Raw genomic sequence first — 16,939 nt, forward strand, 5'->3', positions numbered from 1 at the left:
GTCATCTTTCTATTCGTTAAAAGTTTAATATATTTCTTTTTCCAGGGTAATACAACTTCATAGTGTCAGCCATTTCGCCAAACTGTTTTGTTCATAATTTTCAACGTACTTTTGTCGTTTAATGATATTTCGCTCTTTTGCGCACAATCAAGGTCGTGAAAATTGCTTGACAAAAACATCTGAAATTTCTTTGCATGATGTCGATACTTGTTCAGGCTCATGCATAAAGTTAACATTAGTTCGTTGGGAGGATTTTCTTGGGTTATGGTCTGAGCCAAACAACGCCCAACCCAACGCCTTATGCGGGCCAAAAGGCTGGCACTTTTTGCCGTAACGCCATTCAGAAACCCTGAATGCATCGTGAACATTGTTTCCCAGAAGTAGCTCCACTGATTTTGTTTTAAGTTCAGGAAACTTCAGGTCACGCAGATGCGGATACATGTTTGCCACTTTCTTGGTTGTAATGCTGTCACCTATATTGACAATATGATCAAGTACCAAAAGCTTTTCGACAATAAACGATTCGGTTTGACCTCCTTTACATACAGTGAGTCAACTCGGCTCCCATGACTAGTTACTTAATTTGCTGTATAAAGCTCGGTGTGTTCTTTTGTCTCCTTCTAATTTCTTTGCAAGGCTTGCAGTACAAATACTTGTATCTGAACCGTCATCCAGAAAAGCGTTCACAAAATTACTTTGATTGTTGCCCCACACTTTAACTGGCACAATCTTGAAACGTTTCACATTTTTAACGCTGTTATGGGAAACCTCGTTGCATGTCACAATAGTTGACTTGCTTTACGGCTCCGATAGCGAGCTTTGTCGTCACTTTAGTAGATTATGACATCACAATTAAATTTTAAAAATTATTTGAATGCGTTACTAGATAAAATTGTTTAAGTTTACAAATATTAACGTAGTTTGGTTATTAAGTTAATTAAAAATTGTCATAAGTAGATATCGTAAAGCTTCTGACTGTAAGTCTATATATACAAGAAAAATGAGGCGACTTTACATTTCCATTCAAACAGTCAGAGACTAACACTCAAACAGTTTAAGTTACTGCCGCTTCAAATCTTAATAGATAACAATTCGAATGGGTATTTTATTGCGTTCCTATCATTGTTACATCATAGTGTCGTCACATCTCATTTAAAAAGTTTTTTTTTAATTTTAAATAACAGCCGATTTAAAATTAATCAAGATATAATTTTTGGTGCGTTTTGGTACCTGCGTGTTTTAATACAAAAATGTCGGAACAGACGGAAAGTTATTTTCAATTATTTGTGATAAATATTAATAACAAAAGTATAACCAGCTTGTTAAATGAGTTTAGATTAAAACAATTGTAACTTGAAACTTGCCGAAATGAGTTTGAAAATATTTATGTTTTTGTGCTTCTGGTTATGCTTAGCTGCATCCCAAAACAACCCAGTTTGTTTTAGTGCATGTCCCACTGCATCTGCTCATGAACCTTCTGAAACTAAACAAGGTAGACCAGGAAAGCTTGGCCCAGCTGGGGAGAAAGGTGAAAAAGGTTCAAGGGGTGAAATTGGGGCAATTGGGGCTACTGGAGAGTGTTCGTGTCATGATGAAATTGTTGCAGTAATAAAACGAGTTTTTCCTGATAAAGCAGGTATTTTGGTTACTTTATATTTGTTAAATAATATCATCTTACTGGTAGAACCTCAAAACTTAAATAAAAACAATCTTAAGACAATTAATTAACTTTTTAAACCTTGCAAGTATATTTTGTATGGTTTATTAACATTGTTCCTTATATAAACAAGTATACTTAATACAGTGGCATTTTTAAAGTGCTAAAACTGATCTGTAAAATTAATTTTATCATAGATATTTAGTTATTGTATTAACAAACGATGTTTAGTTATTATGTCAGTTTTAATTAAATAAACTTTTAATTTAAATAACTTTAAATGTTTTATGGAATCTGTGCCCAAGAAAACGCAGCTTTTAGAATTTGTATTTTTTAATATCTGCTGAAATTTCTTCTGTTTATAAATTAAAATTTTCGGTGTTTTTTAAATCGCAACCAGTTTTAATTAAACAACATTTGTATGTTAACAAAACTTTAACCACTCGATCTTTTTACTTCAAATACAAGGTTATTTAAAGTTTAAAAATCAAATGATATTTTAGTAAAAAGTTATTTTTTTAATTACAAATAAAATCATTTTTTAAATTCCGCTAAATGTATATTTGTTGTCAAATTTTGAGTTACAAGGTTCTAACAGTAAGCAGACAATATAACAATTTATAAACATTTTGTAATATTTAATTTTACAATTTAAATATTTAAGAGTTAAGCTAAATCATGCTAACTTATAAGATTGATTCTAAATAAACATAAATATTTATAGTTAGTGTATGTGGACTTGGGTTAAAAGATGGAAGAATACCGGATAGTGACATCACAGCTAGTTCTTATGTCAACAGCAACACATCACCACATAAAGCAAGGTTGGATGCTCATACCATGGGTTGGTGGCCTAAACAAAGTGAGTTGTTGGAATTATTTTCTATCTTATAATAAAGTTTCACAACTTTTGTAATTAGTGGAAAATAAACATTAACATTGTTTTAATTAATAGACAGGGTTGGGGAATGGATCCAAATTGACCTCAAGACACCAACTCGAGTGACAGGAGTTGTGACACAAGGAGGTTACAATGGTTCTTATTGGGTCACCAGCTTTAAGATATCTTATGGGTCCAGTACATCAGATATGCAGTTCATCCAAAATAATGGAAATGATCTGGTAAGCTTAAATTTAAAACGAAAATTTATTTTGTTTAAATTTTTAAAGTTTAGAAACAGTTTTTAATTAATTGGTGTTAATTAATTTAAAAAGTTTATTTGTTTCAATTACAATCACCAAAACTTGTTTTTAAAAGTTGTGTGTTGTTTACAAGCTAGATGATAATAACCAAGCAAACCATTGTTTAAACAATCCCTATTCTAATTGTTTTGTGACGTCATAGCTTGTTACAAAACTTAATTATGCGTCGTGTAACAATAAAGGGTCTGCGACAGTTTTAAATTTTTTATTAATCTAAAGTTTTGTAATTTTAAAAATTGACATTGTAAAAATCCCGCGAACCGGTGTGAAAATAATTATGTGAGCTTTTCTTATGTTTGTACTCGGTCTTAAGTCGTTGTTTGGCTGAAAAAACGTTTTTTTATTGAAACATGTCCAATATAGCAATATTGATGTTTTTTTAAATCCTGCAGGATGCAGGATAAAACATTTTAATTTTTTTTTTTTGTCCATAAAACTGTTTTTTTGCAAGACATGGAACGTATTTATATCACGTTGCTATGGACGCTGTTCTAGCTCCCTAAAAACAGTGTCAACACGAATGCTTAAGCTTAAATTATGCACAACCTAAATATAAAGTCGATAACTTAAATTTAAGCACCGTCGTAACATTTTTTTATTTAAAATAGCAAAAATCAGTAACTTTTGGGCAGGACATAAGCCATTTAGATTGTAATCAGGGGCTGGCAAACACGTCACAATGCCCTTTATAAACATTTTAATTTTGCTAGTTGCAGTCCCTTTAAGTTAAATGTGAAGCGATGAACAACGCGCGATTAAAAAAGTTATAAAATTTAAATAATTAATATCTTAAACCTGAATATTATTATGTTAAATATGATATTAAATCTTTTAAAGGTCTTTGTTGGTAACGAAGATGGAAATGGTCACAAGTTGAACAACTTTCCTCAACCTATAAGAGCTCGCTATGTTCGATTGTATCCACAAACCTGGTATGGTAATCCCTTTCTTCGCATGGAGCTTTTATCTTGCTAGTAATCACATATTTCTTTCGGTTAATTATTTTAATTCCTAGTTGTTAATTAAAATTCATTAGTTATGTACTATATTAAAACTTGTTAACTAATTAATTTTATAATTTGAACAAATAATCCGTGTTATATTAATTAAATCTTACAAAAAATAAAATTCTGTAAATGTACTAAAATGTTAAGGCTGTAATAGTTGGGTTTATTAAATGTGTGAATAAACATAATGTAACAAAGTCTATAGTAGTAATATTTAAATTTCCTATTTTCAAGTGAACAGTTACTGCGATGTCAAACCGTAGGTCTAATATTTGGTAAAGACTGTAATCAAAGATAGTGAAAGTAAAGCAATGTGTAATAAATGCAAATTAGTTATTTCAAGTGGCTGTCCAGGCAACAAAACAAGTTATAATACTAAAAATTTGCAGCCATTTTCATTGACGAAAGGTTTTAAATGACGAAGGTTTTAGAGACCTTATATAAGTTCTAGAGCCCAGGTTTAAAATACCATCCCGCACAATACTACCTGCTCTTAAAACAGAGGTGTGGGAAGGATTAGAAGACGAGATTGAACAAAAAGTAAGTGCTGTTACGATTACTACTGATTTGCGGACCAGCAAGCAAACAATTAGCTACATCGGTGTAACTGGGTCAAACAAAGAAGGTATTGGCCCTATTAGTGTCACAATTGTAACTTATTTTGGATAAATCCGCATAAGCTAACTTTTAATTTTATAAACAAACAGTTTTTGATGTTGATTTGAAATGGAATTGTTATTTATATTTGCTAACAAGCTTTGATGTATTTTTCCTCCCTATTTAAATAATAAGTTTCAATGCTTTTAACTATAACTCGTTTATCGAATTTGCGGGTTATTTAACAACTCTTTTTACATGGGAACTCTAACCTCGTTTTTCTGGTATTAAATCATTTTTCGAACGATTTAATTCTGCTTTTTATTAAATGCAAATGTTCGTTTTAAACAGTTAGGCAATTCCGTTCTGCTGAACGGACGCCACTTAATAAACATGGATTTAGACATTACTGAAATTCTGAGTTTATTTTCGTAAGAATTAGCCAGAATTTTATATTCATGTAAACAACCAACAACTAAAAACAGTTTGTAATTAATAAAATTCGCTTCATATTCTTGCATGATTCCCACTGATGGCATGTTATAGGATCTTTAAGTAAGAACCAGAGGTCCTTAGTTTGATTCCCACTGATGGCATGTTGTAGGATCTTTAAGTAAGAACCTGAGGTCCTTAGTTTGATTCCCACTGATGGCATGTTGTAGGATCTTTAAGTAAGAACCTGAGGTCCTTAGTTTGATTCCCACTGATGGCATGTTGTAGGATCTTTAAGTAAGAACCTGAGGTCCTTAGTTTGATTTTCACTGATGGCATGTTGTAGCATCTTTAAGTAAGAACCTAAGATCCTTAGTTTGATTCCCACTGATGGCATGTTGTAGGATCTTTAAGTAAGAACCTGAGGTCCTTAGTTTGATTCCCACTGATGGCATGTTGTAGGATCTTTAAGTAAGAACCTGAGGTCCTTAGTTTGATTCCCACTGATGGCATGTAGTAGGATCTTTAAGTAAGAACCTGAGGTTCTTAGTTTGATTCCCACTGATGGCATGTTGTAGGATCTTTAAGTAAGACCTGAGGTCCTTAGATTGATTTCCACTGATGGCATGTTGTAGCATCTTTAAGTAGAACCTGAGGTCCTTAGTTTGATTCCCACTGATGGCATGTTGTAGGATCTTTAAGTAAGACCTGAGGTCCTTAGTTTGATTCCCACTGATGGCATGTTGTAGGATCTTTAAGTAAGACCTGAGGTCCTTAGTTTGATTCCCACTGATAGCATGTTGTAGGATCTTTAAGTAAGAACTTTAGGTCCTTAGTTTGATTCCCACTGATAGCATGTTGTAGGATCTTTAAGTAAGAACCTGAGGTTCTTAGTTTGATTCCCACTAATGGCATGTTGTAGGATCTTTAAGTAAGAACCTAAGGTCCTTAGTTTAATTCCCACTGATGGCATGTTGTAGGATCTTTAAGTAAGACCTGAGGTCCTTAGTTTGATTCCCACTGATGGCATGTTGTAGGATCTTTAAGTAAGAACTTTAGGTCCTTAGTTTGATTCCCACTGATGGCATGTTGTAGGATCTTTAAGTAAGAACCTGAGGTCCTTAGTTTAATTCCCACTGATGGCATGTTGTAGGATCTTTAAGTAAGAACTTTAGGTCCTTAGTTTGATTCCCACTGATGGCATGTTGTAGGATCTTTAAGTAAGAACTCTAGGTTTTTAGTTTGATTCCCACTGATGGCATGTTGTAGGATCTTTAAGTAAGAACCTGAGGTCCTTAGTTTGATTCTCATTGATGGCATGTTGTAGGATCTTTAAGTAAGACCTGAGGTCCTTAGTTTAATTCCCAATGATGGCATGTTGTAGGATCATTAAGTAAGAACTTTAGGTCCTTAGTTTGATTCCCACTGATGGCATGTTGTATAATCTTTAAGTAAGAACCTGAGGTCCTTAGTTTAATTCCCACTGATGACATGTTGTAGTATCTTTAAGTAAGAACTTTAGGTCCTTAGTTTGATACCCACTGATGGCATGTTGTAGGATCTTTAAGTAAGAACTTTAGGTCCTTAGTTTGATACCCACTGATGGCATGTTGTAGGATCTTTAAGTAAGAACTTTAGGTCCTTAGTTTGATTCCCACTGATGGCATGTTGTAGGATCTTTAAGTAAGAACCTGAGGTCCTTAGTTTGATTCCCACTGATGGCATGTTGTAGGATCTTTAAGTAAGAACCTGAGGTTCTTAGTTTGATTCCCACTGATGGCATGTTGTAGGATCTTTAAGTAAGACCTGAGGTCCTTAGATTGATTCCCACTGATGGCATGTTGTAGTATCTTTAAGTAAGAACCTAAGGTCCTTAGTTTGATTCCCACTGCTGGCATGTTGTAGGATCTTTAAGTAAGAACCTAAAGTCCTTAGTTTGATTCCCACTGATGGCATGTTGTAGGATCTTTAAGTAAGAACCTGAGGTTCTTAGTTTGATTCCCACTGATGGCATGTTGTAGTATCTTTAAGTAAGAACCTGAGGTTCTTAGTTTGATTCCCACTGATGGCATGTTGTAGGATCTTTAAGTAAGAACCTAAGGTCCTTAGTTTGATTCTCACTGATGGCATGTTGTAGGATCTTTAAGTAAGAACCTGAGGTCCTTAGTTTGATTCCCACTGCTGGCATGTTGTAGGATCTTTAAGTAAGAACCTGAGGTCTTTAGTTTGATTCCCACTGATGGCATGTTGTAGGATCTTTAAGTAAGAACCTAAGGTCCTTAGTTTGATTCCCACTGCTGGCATGTTGTAGGATCTTTAAGTAAGAACCTAAAGTCCTTAGTTTGATTCCCACTGATGGCATGTTGTAGGATCTTTAAGTAAGAACCTGAGGTTCTTAGTTTGATTCCCACTGATGGCATGTTGTAGGATCTTTAAGTAAGAACCTAAGGTCCTTAGTTTGATTCTCACTGATGGCATGTTGTAGGATCTTTAAGTAAGAACCTGAGGTCCTTAGTTTGATTCTCACTGATGGCATGTTGTAGGCCCTTTAAGTAAGACCTGAGGTCCTTAGTTTGATTCCCACTGATGGCATGTTGTAGCATCTTTAAGTAAGAACCTAAGGTCCTTAGTTTAATTCCCACTGATAGCATGTTGTAGGATCTTTAAGTAAGACCTGAGGTCCTTAGTTTGATTCTCACTGATGGCATGTTGTAGGATCTTTAAGTAAGACCTGAGGTCCTTAGATTGATTCCCACTGATGGCATGTTGTAGCATCTTTAAGTAGAACCTGAGGTCCTTAGTTTGATTCCCACTGATGCCATGTTGTAGGATCTTTAAGTAAGAACCTGATGTCCTTAGTTTGATTCTCACTGATGGCATGTTGTAGGATCTTTAAGTAAGAACCTGAGGTCCTTGGTTTGATTTTCACTGATGGCATGTTGTAGGATCTTCAAGTAAGAACCTGAGGTCCTTGGTTTGATTCCCACTGATGCCATGTTTGTAGGATCTTTAAGTAAGAACCTGATGTCCTTAGTTTGATTCCCACTGATAGCATGTTGTAGGATCTTTAAGTAAGAACCTGAGGTCCTTAGTTTAATTCCCACTGATGGCATGTTGTAGGATCTTTAAGTAAGAACCTGAGGTCCTTAGTTTGATTCCCACTGATGGCATGTTGTAGGATCTTTAAGTAAGACCTAAGGTCCTTAGTTTGAACCCCACTGATGGCATGTTGTAGGATCTTTAAGTAAGAAACTGATGTCCTTAGTTTGATTCCCACTGATAGCATGTTGTAGGATCTTTAAGTAAGAACTTTAGGTCCTTAGTTTAATTCCCACTGATGGCATGTTGTAGGATCTTTAAGTAAGAACCTGAGGTCTTTAGTTTGATTCCCACTGATGGCATGTTGTAGGATCTTTAAGTAAGAACCTGAGGTCCCTAGTTTGAACCCCACTGATGGCATGTTGTATAATCTTTAAAAAAGAACCTGAGGTCCTTAGTTTAATTCCCACTGCTGGCATGTTGTAGGATCTTTAAGTAAGAACCTGAGGTCCTTAGTTTGATTCCCACTGATGGCATGTTGTAGCATCTTCAAATAAGAACCTAAGGCCTTGGTTTGATTCCCACTGATGCCATGTTTGTAGGATCTTTAAGTAAGAACCTGAGGTCCTTGGTTTGATTCTCACTGATGGCATGTTGTAGCATTTTTAAGTAAGAACCTAAGGTTTTTAGTTTGATTCCCACTGATGGCATGTTATAGCATCTTTAAGTAGGACCTGAGGTCTTTAGTTTGATTCCCACTGATGGAATGTTGTAACATCCTTAAGACCTGAGTTCCTGGGTTTAATTCCCACTGATGGTATGTTGTAGCATCTTTATTATTAGCCTTATAGTGTGCATCATTATGAAAAAAGAACTCAGGTTCTGAGTTAACTTTTTAATTACCTTTTACTAAAATATTGTGCCTTGAAATGCTCTTTTAAGAAAATCTCATGCTCTAAATATGTTAAATATCTTTCCTATATTTACGTAAAAAGTCGTTTTTTTCATTTTTAAAGAGTATGGGCAGATACTTTTCAAGGGAAGATTAGGGTAAGGTTTAAAAATTCCGCTTTTCCGCATTTTATAAACCGGACGAACGACGCAAGCTTTCAATTTTCAACATGTCACAATTTTCACCCAAAACATTTTTTATTTACAAAAATCAAAAAAATTGTCGTTTAAAATAAATTTTTGCTTATGCTAAGCCAACACATATACAAAGCGTAAACTTGGACTTTTACAAAGGACCACAAATAGCTTCATTTTAGGCTTAACCTAGGCTCAAGATTTCGATGTTCAACTAACAGTTAGGGAAGTGTAAATGGGAGACCTCCCAGCGACAATGGGAGGCCAACCACTTCTCCGTACGTGGATATTCGTTGGTTTTATAAGCGCGTCTGATTAGCTTGTAGTGCCTTTAGGCCGATGGCTTTGATCGACTGTTCGCTTTTATGAATATCGGATCACCTACGCTATGGCAGGAACTGTTTTCCCCTAAGTTGGCATAGTTTTAAAGCTTTGGTCCGTTTAGGTAGTTAGGTCGCTTGCTGGTTTTTTTGTTAGATGTCTTGCGCTTTAGTCTTATTAGTTAGGTTGCTTGCTAGTTTTTTTGGTAGATGTCTTGCGCTTCAGTCTTAGTAGTTAGGTCGCTTGCTAGTTTTTTTGGTAGATGTGTTGCGCTTCAGTTTTAGTAGTTAGGTTGCTTGCGAGATTTTTTGGTAGATGTGTTGCGCTTTAGTCTAAGTAGTTAGGTCACTTGTTAGGATTTTTGGTAGATGTCTTGCACTACAGTCTTAGTAGTTAGGTCGCTTGCTTGTTTTTTTGGTAGATGTGTTGCGCTTCAGTCTTAGTAGTTAGGTTGCTTGCGAGATTTTTTGGTAGATGTCTTGCGCTTCAGTCTTAGTAGTTAGGTCGCTTGCTAGTTTTTTTGGTAGATGTGTTGCGCTTCAGTCTTAGTAGTTAGGTTGCTTGCGAGATTTTTTGGTAGATGTGTTGCGCTTTAGTCTAAGTAGTTAGGTCACTTGTTAGGATTTTTGGTAGATGTCTTGCACTACAGTCTTAGTAGTTGGTTCGCTTGCTAGGTTTTTAGGTAGATGTCTTGCGTTTTAGTCTTAGTAGTTAGGTCGCTTGGTAGTTTTTGAGGTGAATATCTTGGGCTTGTTTGTTTGTGATAAAAATGGTAAAACATCGTTTTTTGTACAGTTTCTAATTCATGTTTATTTGGTAAAATGTTTTTAGTTAAATTATGTTAAGGCAGCCTGGTTTAGTAGTCAGAACACTTGGCTTTTCTATACGAGGTCCTAGATTTAAGTCCCACTGCTCTCATGCAGTAGCGCCCTTGAGTAAGGTGCTATAAACGACATAAACTCTTGCTGGGTCATAACTTATATAGCAGTTTATTTATTGTGCAAATATAATCAATAATACTCTAACCTGCTAAAGGCAACTTAGGACTGGGTCAAGGTAACAGTTGTTACTCTATATTTAGGTCTTGAAAGCGACTTTCTTGCAATGAATATTTAAAAAGTGGTGACATTTTTCGTACGCCGCATATGAGTAACTACTTCAACTTTTTGTTGACATCGCGTTGAGGAAATGTGATTTTGTAAACAGACCAAAAACAGATGTTTTTAGATTAATTGAGCAAATTATAAAGTAAAAATAAAAAGATGTTAAGATATATTTAAGTTAAAAATATCAGAAAAGTTATGGTCTGGTAATATTTGCCAAAATTGTTTGCGTTAGCTGATATATTCTGGCATAAATTAAATCTTTTTTGCTGAAAAATGTTTTTATTATTTTATTAATATTTAAACGAATAACGAACAATTTTTATTTATCAAATTTTAAATTTATATATACTTTTTATGTTTAAGTCGCGCATTCGACATTCCCACATCGAGGATAAAGATATTTTCAAAAAAAAAACACTTGGGTTTACAACATGAGGGTTCTGGGTTCGATTCTCATTGCTTCCATGCTGTAGCGCTCTTAAATAAGGTGCTATAAACCGTATGAACTTGAACTAGCACTTAATCAGCAGCTTTTTTTAAGTTGTCAAGTCGACCTTTCCGCATCACTAATTAATAAATGTAAAAATATATTTTAACAGAATTTAAATTCAGTTTACTTTAACATTAGGAAAACAATTTCAAAATGGTTAAAACATTTAAAGGGGAGCCCATGTATCATTGGTATTGTATAACAATCCTAATGTTGTGTTATGGGTTCGGGGAGTTGGGTCATTTTATGATCGGTGTCACCTCAAAGGAAATGGCACAGGACGTTCATTTTGGAGACATGGCTTGTTTGACCTTGGACATAAATGTTGAAAAACTGTTAAACACAAAATGCAGAGATGTGAAGAATTCAACACAGTGAGTAGTTGTTAATTTTGCATGCTAATATTATTTTATTGGGAATCAATTCAAGAACCCCAGGTCTTACTCAAAGATGTTACAACTTGCTAGCAGTGGGAATCAAATCCAGCATCTCAGATCTTACTTAAGGATGCTACAACATGCCAGCAGTAGGAATCAAACCCAGGATTGCAGGTCTTACTCAAGAATGCTACAACATGCTAGTAGTAGGAATCAAACTCAGGATCTCATGTCTTACTTAAGGATGCTACAACATGCCAGCAGTGGGAATCAAACCCAGAATCTCAGGTCTTACCTAATGATGCTACATTATGCCAGCAGCGGGAATCAAACCCAGGATCTCAGGTCTTACTCAAGGATGTTACAACATGCTAACTAACAAAGTAAATTATTAATAATCTTAATTTTTAGATGTAATCTCATGGGATTGAATGGAACGATATATTGTGAATGGAATTACTCAGGCCAGGGAATAGAATACCAAGTTTTTGCTGGTCCAATATTTATTGCCATTTTTACTGTTATGGGAGTTGTAATGGGAATTGTTGGCGATAAATATAACAGGTTGATTACCGACTATTTTTTCTTTTTATTTATCCTTAATGTGGAAAGGTCAACTTCACGACCTAAACATAGAGTAACATCATTTACTCTGACCCAGTATCGAGTTGCCTGTAGCAGTTTGGGATAATATAGAGAATATAGTTGCCCGATAATTAAGCTGCTGATTAAGTGTTGGCTCAGCAGGAGTTTATACCGTTTATAGCACCTTACTCAAGGGCGCTACATCATGAGAGCTGTGGGGATTAATTTTTTTTATAATTTGTTTTATAACTTTTTTTTTTGAGTAAAAGAGAGGTAACTGAAAATGTGCTATTGTTAGTAAAATGGTGTTTTTTGGGAATATAGTTTTTAGTAAAATGTCAGTAACTCCATTTTCTATGCAAACCTAAAATCTTTCAAAAAATTTTTTTTATTTATTTTGCTTTTTAATATTAAAATTTTTAATTAACTTTTTATAAAACTCTTTTTATTTTATGGTTTAGAATCCAGATATTATCTGCAAGTGTTTTCTTTTACTCGGTAATGACTTTTACCACCGGATTTGCCGACACTTATTGGTTGTTAGCTTTGCTGAGAGTTGGCTTTGGGGCAGGGTGAGTTTAAAGTTTGTTTCAGTAATTCAAAAAATATTTAAAAAAAAAAAAGATTTTTGTACCAGTTATTATTTTTAACTAAATTTGCGGATAAAGCATGGTGTAGTGGTAAGAGCACTTGGTATCACTACATGAGGTTCTGCGTTTAATTCCCACTGCTTTTATGCTATAGGGTCTTGACAAACCTTAATAATATCATATTTTTTTGTTTTGTATGTATAATAAATTCTCTTAAAAACCTAAAACTTTTTTCCCAGAGAGTCGGCCTGTACTCCTCTTACCTCAAGTTTGGTGGCCGACATTTTCTCACAGAAAGTTTGAGCTTTTGCGATGAGTTTTTTCAACTTTGGAATTTATTTTGGATATGGTTTGGCATTTGCCAAAAAATTATGTGACTGACGCCAACATTCTTGGAATGGTGAAAATTTTTTAAATATTTTTGACCGGCAGTGCGATGTAGTAGTCAGAACACTTGGCTTTACTACATGAGGACCTGGGTTTGATTCCCACTACTCTCATAACGTAGTAGCCTACCCTTTTTTTGAACGATTTATTTTTAGGTTTTTTTATCAAATCAACCCCCAAAAAATTAATTTTATTTTTTTGATTTTATTTTTAACCAATCTTTTATTAATTTTTTCTTAGACCTGGCGTTGGTGTTACTTTATAGCTGGAGCTCCAGGCATAATTATGGCGATTATTTTATATTTCTCTGTCAAAGAACCGGAACGTAAAATTATAGAACAAGCTGAAGAGAATAACAAATATGAGAAAGACTTTGGTATTTAATACTTTTGATAAAATGTTTAATAAATGAACCCGTTTTCTGTAATTCTTTATCCTCGATGTGAGAAGGTTGATCTCATGACCTAAACATAGAGTTGACTTTGGCAGTTTGGGATATTATTCAATATATTTGTCCGATAATTAATCTGCTTATTAAGTGTTGGCTCAGCAGGTGTTCACACCGTTTATAACACCTTAAATAAGGGTGCTACAGCATGAGAGCAGTGGGGATTGAACTCACGACCTTATGTGTGGTGTAGCAACTGTTCTTACCACTACACCATGCTGCCGTTTTCATTATAAAAATTGTATTTTTTAAGTCTGTCGTAAAATTTCTCTTTATTTTGGAGAAATGTTTAAAAGTTATTTGGCCTATTTTGCAAACTATATTTTTAACTAAGCTATTTATAAACCTGGCTATAAATTTTATTATTTAGAAAAGCAGTCGGTGTTGAAATCAATTTTGACAACTTTCAAATTATTTATCAAATCTCCGACTATCTTATTGTTACTGGTTGGGGCTTCATTCAGACATTCTGGTGAGTTTTATATTTATCGATAAAATCCTTAGTCGGTGCTTCAACATGCCGGTACTGGGAATCAAGCTTCAAACCTCACCCTACATACTGTAGTGGACAGATCACTTGGCTTTACTACATGAGGTCTTTGGTTCGATCCCTTCCGCTCTCAAACTGCCACAGGCAATTCGAGACTGGGTTGGAGTAACTGATGTTACTCTATGTTTAAGTCGCGCATTTGACTTTCCCACATCGAGGATAAAGATATATACAAAAAAAATAAAAATATCCCAAACTGCTAAAGGCAACTCGATACTGGGTCAGAGTAAATCATGTTATTCTATGTTTAGGTCAAGAAGTCGACCTTTCCACATTGAGGATAAATAAAAAGAAAAAAAATATTAAACTTACCTATTTTTTTTGTTTATCAAACTTTTTAAATTTTTGTGAATATTTGGGTTTGAGTTAGTTTGGTGACGAATGGCGAGGGAATGTTTCGGAAGATCTTTAACCGCGTATTTTAAATCGATTTCATCCGAAACATAATTTCGTTTTAAATCATTCTGTTGCTTGAAAAAGTTTTTGCCGTTTTCTGGATTTCTGGAAAAAATAAAAAACTTACGTCTAAGATTTTGGGTTCAATACCCGCTAGAAGAATGGCCTACAAAAAAAACATAAAAACGTGGTCTGTTAAAAAACTAGATTTTTTTCATATTTGTTTGTCCTCAATGTATTTATAACCAAAAAATACATTAACTTTTTTTTTTTGTGTATATCTTTATCCTCGATGTGGGAAAGTCGAATGCGTGACTTAAACATAGAGTAACATAAGTTACTTCGACCCAGTCTCGAGTTGCCTGTGCCAGTTTCGAATATTATAGATTATAATTGCCTGGTAATTATGCTGCTGATTAAGTGCTGGCTCAGCAGAAGTTTATACCGTTTATAGTGCCTTACTCAAGGGCGCTACAGCATGAGAGCAGTGAGGATCAAACCCAGGACCTTATATATTTAAGCTTCTAACCACTACATCACAATGCCAGTATATCAAACCAATCAACAACAAGATAACAATTCAAATTATTTATTTAGCCCTAACTTACGAAATAAGTTTTAGCACCCAAGTAAAAGAAGCGTAAGGCACAAAAACATCCGAAGACCTCCGATAACTCGCAGTAAGATTGAAGAAGTCCTTGAGGTAAACATTTTGTGAAATCGATGCCGTACTTTCCGCACTCCACCAAACATAAAATTGGTCTGCTGTTCTGGTAAAAATAAAAGAAAATGGTGTTTAGTTTATGGTTTTGGTCGCATGGTGTTTAGTTTATGGTTTTGGTTGCATGGTGTTTAGTTTATGGTTTTAGTCGTATGGTGTTTAATTAATGGTTTCGGTCGTATGATGTTTTTTTACCTGTTTTTTGGAAGGTCATTAATATCAAATTGGACAGCGTGAAAAACGATAAATCGACTTTCCCGCTCATATTTTCGGTCAAAAACCAATCTACTATTTCCACATTTACTAGTTTCAACTTTTGCTCTAAATAAAAGAGATTTATTTCAAAAAATATTTAACAATTAAGGCCTTTAATAAGCAATGTGTGGTGGTCTGAAAAATTGGATTTACTACATGTGGTCGTGGGTTCAATCCCCATTGCTCCCATGCTGTAACACCCTTGAGTAAAGCGCTATAAACTGTATAAACTTCTGCTGAACCAAAAATTTAATCAACAGATCAATTATCGGGCAATTATAATCTTTAATATTCCAAACTGCCACAGGCAACTTAAGACTGTGTCGGGGTAACAAATGTTACTCTATGTTTAAGTCGCGCATTTGACTTTCCCACATCGAGAATAAATACCACCAAAACTTTTCTTTGTTCTCAATTTTATTTTCAGTTAAAAAACAACAAATTTAGAACTTTATACAATATGGCAGTGTTTGATATTATTAAAAAAATTCAACATGCTAGGGTTGCCAACAGTGGGAATCAAACTCAAGACCCCAGGCAATTAAACTTAACAATTTTTAATTATGGTATTTTAAGTGAAAACAATTTAACTTACTGATTTGAAGTTAAGATAATTTTGGCATCGGTGAATAAAAATTCAAGTGCCGTAGTAATTTCGTTAAAGGGGGTGTACCAGAATAAGATGACGTCACTTCTTGTTGTGAAGTTTTGCAGATTTTTCTTCTTGAATTTAAAATTACTTTTTCGTTCAACATTTGGTCTATTATTTTTTCTTGCAGGTTCAACAAAGCTCTTGTTTTGTATTCGTTCTAAAATTTCAATTTCTTTTTGCGCGAAGTTTCGATTTTCAATTCTTTCCGCCTTTTTCCGTTTCCATTGTTTACTTTTATGACGGAATAATCGTTTCAAAGCAACTGCCGAGTCCGTGGTCGCTGTTTTATATTCTGTAGAAAAGTTGACAGTCCAGACCAGGCAAGCAACCGAAATTAGAAGCAGAAATACAAAACTTAAAAACAATTTCCGCTTCGAACAAACATAAGTTCTCTTGGCCATCTCTTAACCATTATTAACAATCAAAACTTCATAACTAAACAATCTAACAATGTTTATTAAACTTGCAGAAATTTATTGTTCAAAACCGGGTTGTTAAATTTTAACAGTGAAACTTAAGCGCTTATGTCTTGTGCGTTTCCTATGTCAATATCCACTCAATCGTGAAGACTGTCTTTCGCTATGACGTCATCACGCGGTATTTTAACCTACAAACACGTGATATATGATTTTAAACAGATACGGTCTCGAAAAGAATCTACCAAGCTGTGGTTGCAATTTAAACTTAGGTTATGGTGTGGCTTCTCTGTTCTGTAGCCAATTTAAGCGGTCATTGTTCCATAAACCGCCGTAAACTGTTTTCTAAGGGCCTTTTTCAGTCGAAATAAATTAAACTTAAGAAGCTATATAGCCTAAACGCCTTTAAAAAACATAGTCTATAAATAATGGAGCATACAGTGGGCAAAGTACTGTATATATATACAATCCCAATATATATTTAGGTTTGGTGACTATGCCATAACATACTTAAATATATTTGTGTAAACATTAATACTTTTGGCATGTTTTAAATCATTAAATTGATTCTGTCATTTTTTCCCGTCGCATTGTTGTAATATTAATTGTATATATTATTATTTA

The 16,939-nt window shown here is 34.4% G+C and overlaps 1 protein-coding gene across 1 annotated transcript; it reads right to left on the bottom strand.

The window, feature by feature from the left end:
* Positions 1-11,161: 11,161 nt before the first annotated feature.
* Positions 11,162-16,300, bottom strand: LOC145755967 (uncharacterized). The gene is made up of 5 exons (XM_082572177.1): positions 15,843-16,300; positions 15,188-15,313; positions 14,880-15,041; positions 14,188-14,376; positions 11,162-11,249 (listed from the first exon to the last, which is right to left on the bottom strand). Exons 1-5 carry the CDS (start codon positions 16,298-16,300, stop codon positions 11,195-11,197), a joined length of 990 nt encoding a protein of 329 aa, XP_082428303.1. The 3' UTR covers positions 11,162-11,194.
* Between the last annotated feature and the right edge of the window lie 639 nt (positions 16,301-16,939).

Source organism: Corella eumyota, chromosome 6 (genome assembly GCF_963082875.1).
Source record: "Corella eumyota chromosome 6, kaCorEumy4.1, whole genome shotgun sequence".
Lineage (NCBI taxonomy): Eukaryota > Metazoa > Chordata > Ascidiacea > Phlebobranchia > Corellidae > Corella > Corella eumyota.